The 13,062-nt window shown below is 36.3% G+C and overlaps 1 protein-coding gene across 6 annotated transcripts in view; it reads right to left on the bottom strand.

Moving 5' to 3' along the window:
- PRKD1 (protein kinase D1) overlaps nt 1-13,062 on the bottom strand; it is a 140,678-nt gene that overhangs the window by 67,345 nt on the left and 60,271 nt on the right. For all 6 annotated transcript variants that reach the window (XM_080396288.1, XM_080396290.1, XM_080396289.1 and 3 more), the window contains exon 2: nt 2,033-2,171. In XM_080396288.1, coding sequence (XP_080252414.1) covers nt 2,033-2,171 — 139 coding nt within the window. The remainder of the gene's footprint in view (nt 1-2,032; nt 2,172-13,062) is intronic.

The raw sequence follows: 13,062 nt of genomic DNA, 5'->3' as shown, positions 1-13,062 counted from the left end.
TGACCACTTTTGTGGAGAGATGCTTCACGTAAAAAAATAAAACTATAAATTCCCTAATGTTCTTAAACAAAGTTTAATGTTCTTAAATAATGTTCTTATCACTTGCAAGTACTGCATAAAGTGCTGCTCTTGAAGATTTAAACAGCTACTTGCTTAATTTTGGTGAACTGGAAGATATGTGGTCTCCATTTCAAAAGCACACAAACAATACATCAAGTTAAGTACTAAATTCCTTGCTGATTTTTTTCCCATTGCATCTGATTTACCAATCTGGAGTGATTATTTTTTGTAGGAAATATGAAATAGAGGTTACTGGAACCTTTTCAAAAGGGGAAAATTTGTTTCCTGATATGGAAAAGATGAATGATGACTTACAGGAATGACTTTCATTATCCTTTATTGTACTTCTTACTATCCTAATCAAAGAGTATGGAATAGGATCCTATACAAGAAAGCTGTATTTAAATGCTTAGTTGGTTTAGGTAATGTGACCTAACTCTTACCTCCACACTTCTCAGCATCCATTAGGACTTTGGCTTTCTCTTCACTAATCCTACATTCTTCTATAGATTCAATTTCTACTTTATATGACATACATGTCTCCCTATTTTTAAACATCTTTCCAGATTTCTCTAACTGCATATTCCAACTGCAAATACAAAGCCCTTCAGCTATCTTCTAGGTTTTATTTATCAAATACAACCTTCACATCTTTACAAGTCCAGCATTCACTCTACTGCATATCCTTGTAAACTTTGCACTATTCCTAGTCACATACCTCATCCCTTCTTACATCTAAGCTTTTGACAAGTCCTATTGACACCTAATGGCATCCCCAGATGTCCTCAATGTTCCACAGATAATATCTGCTTATTTCCTACTTCAGTTAGAGTAAACCGCTCCTTATGGCCACTCTGCTGGCCAAATATGCTCCTTAAATCCATTTGTCATTTCATTGCCTCCAAAATGTTGGACTTTGACCTCATGGTTCACTCATACTTTTCTTACACCCCTTCACCTGCTAGTCACCTTCAGACTATAACTTTCATTCTCTGGCTTTGCATGGACTTACATAATCAACTTGTCTCCTCTGACTTTTGTATTTCCTAGGCCTAAATAGTTATTTCTTTTGCTCCACCTTTTCAGCTTCCATACCATCATTTATACCTGTCACATAATCAATAGTCCTGTACAAGAAGCATCCAGAACTCCTCTTGGACAGCCATCCATAAAAAAATATATACTTCTATAATTTTATTTGCTTCCCTACCTAGTAGTTAATTTTTTTTCTTCCTTTCCTTTTCTAGTTTTAAAAATAAATCATGTAAAGAGTCAGAGCAGTCCTGGCAGGCACTGTTATGCAGGGCTCTGAAAAAGCAGTTATTCCTGTTTCCAGTGGACATTTTCATGGCACTTCATACAACATAAAAGCCAAACTTCCTTACTTTGAAAGGATCCAGGTCACTGTTAGGAAGAATGGTCTTGAGAATTCCTCTCCACGGGTAAGTATGAACTGACTGCATCAACTAACAGAAAAATTTAGACTATTCAATCAAATATTAAACTGTTGATACTTTATGTGAGATACGTGAAGATCAATTCTAATTTTCAACATACTTTGTTAATTAAGTAAATGTTAAAAAATCTATTGTATTTTGTTGTTAGTTGCTATATTTCATTTTTACTGTGCTTCTTTGAAAAGGGTTAGGCAGCCATACAGGATGATGTTTTCCTCTAAAACCGCAGAATATACATTATTTCAACTTTTTGTTTGTTTATTAATATTAACCTGTTGTTAAATAGTAATATGGACAAAATAAGGTTGTTTAAAAGTATACAGTGGAACAGGAAGAAAAAAAATAATTAATAGGTATAATATGCCTATATAAACCTGAGAAAGATTTTAACCCAGCATAGGTGAAAGTCCATGCAAATAAAATTTCCTTTCTCTTGAATCCTAATTAGAACAAAAATACTGTGGATGTTTCTGGCTGCAAAAGCATGACAGTACTTTTCATTGTTTTTTAGTTACCTGATAAGACAACTTCAACTAGGTCTCCTTCTTGGATATCTGCAGCTGATTTCACTAACTGGAGAATGTTCTCAGAGGTAGGGTCATGGCGGAAGAGCAGAATTTTGTCGTACATTCCGTAGAAACCACATTCGGGAAACTGCAAATACAAACCCGTAAGAATTTACTACAGTGTAAAACACATAACTGTAAAATACAATTAATATAACATTAATTTTTGAGGAAAGATTGGACCATTCCTCAGATGAGTATCAAATAGAATATGTATTTTTTCATATATGACATTATTCATCACTATATTCTGAAAAGGGCTTTTCCCCCAGGCAAGTCTGTTGTTTGCTTTTCTCCTCCTCTGTAAGCAATGTGATATCCACTAGGAATGCATTTATTTCTCTTGCACTTCCATAGCCACTGCCGATAACTTTTTCAAAGACAAGTTCCTGAGCCAGGTGATCTAATTAGACACTCCTGGTGCAGGTGTTTGGTCTATATGACCTATGGAGGTCCCGTCCAGCCTATATTATTCCATGATCTCTCTCCAGATTACTGCCAAAAAGATGCCTTGAGGCCAGAAGAAATATTTTTCAGCTCTGCCTAAGAAGTAACCCCTGAAAGAGAACTCATTAGGAAATACCTATGTCTTGAGAGTAAAGTTACTAGGCACATACTAACTTAAGGTACTAGACACATAAAACAACATTCTCAAATTTAATAATAATCATTTATTTCAATGCAAAGAAAGTGGAGCTTTGAAAAGGGATTACATCCTGTTGAAACTAAAAAAAAATTAAAAAAAAAACATAGACGTTATAACTAAGCAACATTTTCTCCCAGTTCTTTTTTTGCTGCAGCACAAAAATGTGAGTTAATTTTTTTTCACATTCCCAGTTTAAAGAACTAAGATATTGTTTTGAAAACACTGCCAAGAAACCATTTTTCTTAAACAAAAGATTCAACTCAATTTTACGTGACTGAACTACTCTATGTATTATTCGGGAGTTTTATCAACATGCTGTGAAAAAAATCACAATAAGCATAGCGCAAGAGATAAACTGGCAGGTTTTGAGGTTATAATTACTTTGAAAAGAATGCAGCACATAAGGAAGCCAACAAGAAGTACTTTAAAACAATATATTCATTACTGATTTCTAGAAGCTTCAGAACCTATCCAAGTATCCCAAGAAAGTTATGCTTGCTTTTTTTTTTTAAGCTTTAAAGCATGGTTTGAAAAAGAGAGACATAAAATGGTCAGATCCCTGGTTTGAATGAAATGCATCTAAATCTCTGAAGTTTTGTCTGTTGTATTCCAAATTATACCATAATTACTAAGCCACTGCTAATTCTTGGTTGAGCAGATTGCTTGCCTGAAAAAAAAAAAAGTTGCTGTAATAGCTATTCATACAGGTTTTATACTCAACAGAAAATTTCCAGACTCTGAAACATAAAAAATTCTCACAGAGTATCTGCAAAGTTCTGCTACAGTGCATGTGTTTAAAGATGCAGAATTTCTGTTCATGTGCACTGTGCACCACATTAACATTCCTAGATAGATCAATTATCTATACAATATGAGATACTATTTCAAGGCCATTTCTTTGAACACCTTTATCATTTATTAATTATGAACTGAAAGAGTTGGCAATCTATTGCCGAACTTTGAGAAGGTTGCCACCAACATCAACACATAATACTTCTAAACTGGCATTACAACTACATATATAAAAAAAGACACATACTTGTAAAACTAGCAATCAGTTTCATATTCATATTCACAGTCTCAGCTGAGTGGCCACAGCAACAGCAAGGTGTACTTCATGTTCATAAAGCTGAAAACAGCTTACTATGTCATGTTCAAATCCCATTTCCAAGATATTTCTCACTGATGACTGTCATCTCTATGTGAACCAAAAACCTGCTCTCGATAAGCGTGATCTGTTGCCTTTGAAAAACAGTATTCATGCATCTATTCTTATGAAGAGAAGCAAGCCCAATATTTTGTATTTTCATATTCCCCTGTAAAATAAGGAGCACTGAATGATCTAGTTTTGTAAAAGATATGCAGTTCCATGTTCAAAACTTACAGAAGCAACATCAGGTGGAATAAAATTAGTAAAGGCGGTTACTGAATTTTTATTTATTTAAAATAAAATTGTCATATAGGCCACACTTTTAATGAAGTTTTTAGCCAGGCAGAAGTCACATTTTGTCATGAATACATGGAATATTCTTAATCTTGCATAAAGACAACATAACCTAGATGGCATACTCTTCCACAGTCTCAAATGTGAAGATGAAATATTTCAAGTATCACATACTTAAAATACAGTAAATATTAAGGATTAAAACTGTAAGAGTAAGACAAATAATGCTGAAGTACCTTAATTCTCAAGGTATCATTGTTTCCAAATGCCATTAAAATAATAAATTATTCACCCTAGTGCCAAAAGCATTTTTCTAGTTCAAGAATGATTGACATTCATGGCTTAGACGTGAAATAGTTACTCTAGCTTCTAAAGAAATTTGCTTTACATTAAGCATAAGTGGGAGTGAATCAAAGCTTTTGAGAGATGTAGTCTGAGCTGCAATTACTCTGTTCACCCATACAGGTGCTAGCACAGCCTAGGTAGTAGAAAAGCAGATGAGACACCCAAGCGCCTTACAGAGCCATTCAGCATCTGACCTAGCAGCACTGAGCTGAACCTAAAAGCCTGCTGGAGCCGCTCAGATGCCTGTTTCATGGTGCTCCACAGCCTGACAAGCTCTTCCCTCGCTCCACCACTTGAGCTGGCAGCTGGCAGATTCATCTTCTACATGTTTCAAATGTAGAACATGCATAAGAAAGTAATCCTGGTGGGATTATCATTTTAATTAAACAGATTCCTACCTTGCTACACTATACAAGCCTGATGGCGATGTCACAAGAATAAGAATTTTCTTTTACAAAGGCAGTGAAAAATTAAAAATAACTTTCAGAATGGGCACTGCTGATCCTTTTCAAACAAAGAATTTTCTCATTTCGTTGGATTTTAGAGATACTACAGGCATTTCTCTCTAAACTCATTATGACCTAAATTGTTTGTTCTCTTTACATTCTCATTCCATTTGCTCTTTTCAAACTGGCTCTTTTCTACCTATAAAAGTATTTCCTGTATTACATATCATATATGTGTACATAAATATGTGTATTTTGACTTATCATTTATTATATTCTTTAGAGAAAAATAAATTCAATCACAACATTTTCTAGTACACTATATCCAACAATTATCTTCTGGGTTTGAGTTAGTTTTCCCCAGATTAACTACTCTCATGCCAAGAAAGCCATTTTGATGGTGCGATTCTTCAAATAAAACATTGTGTAAGGACCAACTGTTGCAACAGTGACAAAAATATTCCCTCAGCTAAGCTTATTCCTGCCAACAATAATGTTGACATGCACAAACAAAAGTAAACAAAAAGCAGCCACATTGCTTTGTACTACAACACTATAAATAGTTGTGGGTTGTTTGGTTTTTTTTTTTCAATTATAGGACAAAATACAACTAAAGCTAAGCTAACTAAAACTATCAGTATTGGATCTAAATTCCCAATGCTCATAAAAGCCCTTGTTTCCATATAATAGCTGCTGAAAGTGGAATTACAAGGAATAAAATGGTCATTGTAATTGTTATAAAGAGGAAATGCAGTATTTCTGTAAGAATCAGGAGAGTGGAAAATTGTTCACATCCAGTTCAGGAACAGGATCTATTTCTGGATGCTTAACAAATCATCAGTAGTCATTAAGACATCACAACTGTCCACATACATGTTGTTTGTCTACTCCAAGTGTGAAACAAAATACATCATCTTAAACTGCTTTCAGTGCTGTTTAATCTAAGGTGCATTAGTTTACAACTGAAAGAGGATAAATGACCTTTACAACATGATAAGCTGTTAAACTGCCACTGTTTAGCTGTGTATTTAAAGTGTGCCCCCTTTTCCCCACCTTTTTTATTCTTTTAATAGAAGGACCAGTGCTCTAACAAGATTTATATCACTTACAAAGAAGTCAAGGTTCCAGATTTGCAAATTCAGCAAAATTTCTGTATTAATGTCAGTCTGTTCCCAGTCTTGATGTTATTTATTAGATGCTTTCCAGCGTAAAGAGAAGAAATATTGGACAGCATGCTTCTAAGACACTTAAAACTACAAAATGTATTTAGTCTAGGAATGAAAAGTTTAGCACATCTGAGGGCAAGCTGAAAACCTGGTTCCCCATAGACACTGAAGTTCTGGAAAAGCTGAGAGTACTTTTTAATAAAAATCACCTAGAGAAAAAATAAATCAAAAGAAAACACAAATAAGAAGGAATGCAACTACCATTGAAGCAAATACCCAATATACAGTGTGAATCCTTTTAAGGGCCTTATTTTTATTTTCGAAACTTATACTTTCAACTTTGCTGCTTAAGGATAATTTATGAGGAATGTGTAAGACCATTAGGAAGATTATTGAATCATCACAAAAACATTGAACCATTTAGGCTGGAAAAGCCCTTTCAGATCATCAAGTCTAACCATTAATCCAGGACTGCCAAGTCCACCACTAAAACCATGTCCCTACCTGTCATATCTACATGTCTTTTAAATACTTCCAGGGATGGTGACACAACACCCTGAGCAGCCTGTTCAGTGCTTCACCACTCTTTCAGTGAAGGAATTTTCCTAATATCCAATCTAAGCCTCCCCTGACATAACTTGAGGCTGTTTCCTCTTGTCCTGTCACTGGTTATCTGGGAGAAGAGACCTACACCCACCTGACTACAACCTCCTTTCAGGTAGTTGTAGAGAGCGATAAGGTCCCCCCTGAGCCACCTCCTCTCCAGGCTAAGCACCCCCAGGTCCCTCAGCCGCTCTCATAACACTTGTGCTCCAGACCCTTCCCCAGCCCCGTTGCCCTTCCCTGGACACGCTGCAGCACCTCAATGTCCCTCCTGAAGTGAGGGGCCCAGCACTGAACACAGGAGCCAAGGTGCGGCCTTGCCAGTGCCGAGCACAGGGGGACAATCACTGCCCTGGTCCTGCTGGCCACACTGTGTGGGATACAAGCCAGGATGCTGGTGGCCTTCTTGGCCCCCTGGGCACACTGCTGGCTCATGTTCAGCCGGCCATCAGCCACCACCCCCGGGTCCCTTTCCCCCAGGCAGCTTCCCAGCCACTCTTTCCCATACACCATGTTAGAGATATTCTCCATAGAAAGGGAGGTTCCTTAGCCTAGACACATGCAGTCTCTGTCTAGGATTGGTCTTTAAATATATGGAAGATGTGCCAATAGGAAGGGAATAATCTGTTTCTTCTCTGCATGGAACATTAAAGATTTGCTAATCTAAAACACAGGAACGGCTACAATACGGGGGATTAGACTGGAGACAAGGAAAGCTTTGCAAGGGTAAGAATTAAAAAAAAAATCAAAAAAAAAAAAAAAAAAAAAAAAACACCACACCAAACTTACTGTTTACCTAAGAAAGGGAATCTCTATTACTGGATAGGTTTTAAACAGAACAAATTAAACAAGTATCAGGAATCTGACAGCTGATCTTTCTATGTCCGGATAGAAGGATAAAGTAGATAAAGTCATCTAACCTAAGATCATGATGCTGAAAAATTTACTATCTACTATCTAGTACAAATGGGGACAGTTTTGATCAAGAGTATGGCTAAATGCATATTACAAACTTTTATATTATTTATTTATTAAGTACAAGTCTCTCTGTCCATCTGTCCACAAGCAATATCGTGTATGTGTCTATCCTCAGTGACATTAGGTCAAAAAAATGCCAATGTTGGCATGACTGCTCTCAGTAAAACTGTCGTTATACAGAGGAAACTCCATATTATACATCCACAGGTTTTGTTCATTCATTTACTAAATCAAAGGTAATTGATACAATAATTTTTTTGGAAATATTAAAATATAAACTATCTTAAGAAGATGTACAAGTATTAGCTTTGCTCTAAGAGCAGTTAATGTTGCCCAGCCTTGCTATGTAGACACCCTTCATTATTATGTTTCTCTCAGTGCAATGGACTTACAGTGAAAGCACCGTGTTGTTCCCTCATTCTGTATTACTGACAAGCAGTCTGTAACATACCAGGGGGGTATTACTGTACACTGTCTGAAAACTACTGCAAAGGTAATATCTCAAAGCAAAAAAATGGAAACACAGTATACTGGTTTTCATCATACTGACAATGACATTTAAAAAAAAAAAAAAAAATTAGTCAGTCCCATGAAGAAACAAAATTCTGGCAAGAAATAAACTCACTGTTTACCAGGCTTAAAACTTCAAGGAAGATCCAGATTTTGTGTCCTGTAGAGCAGCACTGAACTGACTGACAAACTGACTACTACTGATCAGTGTGACTATTTATAAGCACACATATATAAGTCTGCATGATAAAAGGTTTCAGCCATTAGCGTAATATAGCATATAACGTAATATAGCATTGCAGAGAAATAATTATATCACAGTAGTCAAATTTATTTCAGACGGCTTGATGAGGAAAACTTGTAATTTAGAGATCATCTCTGATTAAAACACAGGTTTTGTGCATTGCAGAGGTTTGTTTGAAGTTTCAGCAAGACAATGTTTCTGGATCAAGCTCCAAGTTATTTTTTTACTTGTCCACTTTAAAATGTGGAAAAATTAAAATTAAATACTCTATTAACAAGATAGCATTCATTAGTGTTGTTTGTAGTGATTAAAAGTGTATTACAATTGTGAATATAATCCATTTATTGTTGGGTAAGAGTGATTTAAATTTGTTAGTTTATTAACTTTTAAACTATTAATATTTACTGAATGTAGATGCAACAATAATTCACAGACTGTAATACTGCCTCTCAAGAGGTGCAATTATCCTAAGGTTTACTTCTAAAAATTTCAGCAACCAAGACCTAAATGTCAGTTTTAGCATTGCCAGTCTTGCCCTTTTCAATAACGCTTGTCTCATATTATGCCAGTAGTTTTTCCTTACATGTACAGTAATGTTAGCACAATAGAAGTGAATTATTTGGGAAAAGCATGACAGACTTTCATTCCAAACATTGAGCCTTAAATAACTGCTGTCTAAATGTTTATATAAAACACGTTTTATATGATACTGTAGCAGCTTTTACGGTAAAAACAGGAAACAGTACTAGCACTTGAAGTCACCCATAAGCAGACTGAAGTTGTGTGCTTCTTTCATTTCCTGAGAATATCACATAACCGTCATCTACCCATAAGACTTAAATATATATATATATATATATATATATATATATATATATATATATAAAAAATACCTTTTTCAGCTGAAAAAAACCCTGCTGATCAGGTTCTCAAGTAATAATTTGGTATTGCCCAGCTTGTAGGTACTATAGAGGCAGATTATCCATAAAACACACAGCAAAAGGAGGCTTGGCATTTGCCTTTCCTCAACAGATACCAAAGCAGAAGCAACCATGGAAGTGCTTTTATACTTACCAACTGCAAACATCTCAAGAAAATCCACCAAAATATTTCATCAATAATTGTACAGAAGCCAAATGACTATGCAAATTCCAGGTTTTCTTTTAAATAGATTTCAAATGACACTACAAAAAAAATTGCAGACTCATATTAAATTTCAGTAACTAGAACCTCGAATTGTACGTATTCAGTGATTAATTTAACCCATTATCCATTGTATAATGGATACAAATAATAATTTGTGGCGTATGTCCATCCACATGCAGATACAAGCTGAACTATGCATATCCATAACTGTGCTGTCTTATTAACGATTGTTCTCAACACAAGGATCAAACTGCTGAAAAACATTGGTGATATCTATAACTCTATCCAATGACAATCAAATGGCTTTATTATTAAAAGGAACAGAACTTAAATGACTTGATATTTCCAATACGAATTGGGATGGTTTCAATTATTAATTAATATTAATGAATCATACACATAGTTTTCTGAATGGAGAATGTATTCAGCCTCCCTCTTTGCTGTAGTAAAGCACAATTTCTAACAGAAATTAACTAAAAGGAAAGGTGAGACAACTTTCTCACCAGTTTGGTTTAATAATTATGTATTTGGAAGATTAGCACTGTAGATCTCAAATGAAAAGCTGATGAGAAGAAAATTTCTTCCATATAAAGAATTTTATCTGGAAAAGCTGGAAAACACATACTCTAAACATTGATGCTCATTTCAGTGTCACTAGTAATGCAATCCAAGAGCTGAAAAAGTGTGATGCTGTGATCATTTTGCAGAAATACTTCATTCAGCATACTAAAATTGTCATGGTTTTGTAACAGAACAGGTAGATAAGTTTCTCAGTGCTAAAGGTGCAAAACAAACAAAACAAATCCTCTTTTTAATTCTGTTTTTTCTAATGTTACTACAATTTTGCCCATTTCCTGCGAAGTATAGATTCTGTTGCTTTATTCTAGGAAGCAATGAGAGTTGTTCTTTTAATTTTTTCACTCCTCGTTGATCTATTTCTTAACATTAAATTGAACTATGTCTTTTAGTGAAAACTGCTTTTTCCTTCTGAATTAGATTTTTGCAAGCCTTCCTCTTAGAGAAGTCCTTAGTAACTACTGCAACAGCAACAAGAACCTTGATAACACCTGGAAGTCTTTCACAGCACAAAGATAACTATCCAGCACACAGAAGGACTGTGGGCTAAACAATATCTTCACAGCATGTGGAGAAGTTGAGTCACACAATGTTTGTTGACCTAAGCTAACTTGCTACAACAGAAGTTACATTGACCTAACACAAAAAACGTTGTTGACCTAACCTGGACTTGTGTAAAAATAAATAAATAGTCTTACATCAATACAACTGTTTTAAAATAAAAATATAAACATACAAAATTTTTGAAACAATCATATTAACCAAACTAAAACTTTCTTCTTTTACAGTCTTAAAATAACAATGCATTTTATTTTTAGAAGTCAGGATTTCCTTTCTCTACAGAGGTTACAACACAGCAAATTCATGATACCGAGAACCAGATAGTTTTTGGCCAAGAGACTGCCTAAATTCTCACTTAATTGTGGCAGTCACTATTACCTCACTTGCAAAACTCAAGAGATTTTTTAAAGGCTCGATTTACCAAGTGAAAAGCTATCATGAAAATATCAGCCTTTATGCATAAAGAAAATACCACAAGACTTCACAGTTTTGTTGTAAAAAACATTAGTATTTAAAGACTTTCTTCACATACACCACTACAGTTACTACAAACTACCACAAACTTTGGAGCTTAAATAGAAGTTCAAACTACAGATATTCAGAATATATGTAGTAACATCTGAGTAAGAACAGGAGCTGGTGCCAGCAGCAGCGGTATCTCTGCCTCATTCCAGGATGATGAAACAACTTCACTTAAGACATCTCAGAAATGGTGAGTCTCTCTAGACCAGGGGTCCTCAAACTACGGCCTGCGGGCTGGATACGGCCCCCCAGGGTCCTCAATCTGGCCCCCGGTATTTACAGAACCCACTCACCCCACACACACACCCCCCGCCGGGGGTTGGGGGGGAAACCAAGCAGCCGCAGATGGCTGCCTGCCACTGCATCGGTGCGCCGGCCCCCTGTTTAAAAAGTTTGAGGACCCCTGCTCTAGACCTTTCCAGTGATTGCATTGGCACTTGCCAGGCAGCCAAACAGCAAGGCTAGGCAATAAATGTCTTTCCTTTCTTTTCTTTATTTTTATTTTCCCCAGGCAATCAGCTTTCAGTTGTCCAGAAAAGAAGTGTCAGAAAACATAGAGTAGTACTGACCATCTTGATACCGCCTACCTCGCAGCACTAGCCAAGACAGGCTTAGGTCAAGCCCATCTGTCACAGGTACAGAGAAGAAGACAAACGATTGATGAAGCAAAATCATACATTGGAAAGGTAAAGAAGTGACCAAAGTAATCTTGAAAGATTAGGAAGGGAGATGACCAGAGCAAGGAAAATATGCTTAGAACAGAGGCATAGGAAAGCCGATGGCTTGTGAGCCTTGAGGCTAGTGGCAAGGACCCAGGGTTACAAGAGTTAAAGCAGTGAATGGGAATAGCAGTACAGGTCTCTGCTTCCTTCTTGCCTTTGTGTTCCCGAAAAAGTATTAGAAAGTTTGCTTCCGATCTGATTGCTTAGTGAAACAGAGAAGTTTCTAAGATCACACCCACTAAACCAGCCAGGAACCATTCCCCAAGTCTAACAGCGAGTGGCACATCGGTGGCTCACTGCTACAGCACTGACCTCTTTCCCCAGAAGCACAGAGACAACATCCCCACTGCTTGTTTTAAACAGTCCCTTACACATGCTAGGACCCGAACCGTCTGGGCATCATCTCAAACACTATCATTTGGCACAGTTCAAACTGTATCAAGGAACCATGCAATTAAACAACTGAAAAGTTTACGTGGTTTTGGGCCAGTGCTTGAGCCCATATTCTCATTTTGGCTTATTTATAGATATATCTTTAGATGTAACTTCAGAGAACCACCACCATTTGGTACATTCCTAACATCAGTTAAACTTCTTACTGCTTTACTACAGGTGGTGTCATTTCCCATTTACAGCATTTATTCTTCTTTTTACTTTTTTTACTACAACCTTTGATTAATTACATGTTCTATAAAGCACAACATGATTGAAGTTAACAAGCCTTTTCCATGCAGGCCATCAGAAAGGAACAAACTTCTTATTGTTCATGATGTAAACAATACTTTAGAAAACAAGTATGCATGTACAAATATTTCACTAATTCTGTTTGCAGCAGTGATTTGCTGCAGAAATCAGATTCCTTCATCTCTCTCTGACGAGGAACAGAGAATTTGCCTGCAGAAATATCCACGAAACATATGAAACATGGCCATGGTGAAACGCAGGAACATAGTTATTTTGGAGAGAGCCTGACCTCTGAGCAACCTTTTGGTCAGCCCCTTTCAGTACAGGTTGCTCCCCATGGCCATTCAGGGCAGGAGTTTTTCCTTTGTGTAATACCTTTAAACAAA

The sequence above is a fragment of the Falco punctatus genome (genome assembly GCF_963210335.1).
Source record: "Falco punctatus genome assembly, chromosome: 7".
In the NCBI taxonomy this organism is placed as follows: domain Eukaryota; kingdom Metazoa; phylum Chordata; class Aves; order Falconiformes; family Falconidae; genus Falco; species Falco punctatus.
Note: the sequence above shows the minus strand (reverse complement) of the source record. Positions and strands in the feature narration are given on the sequence as shown.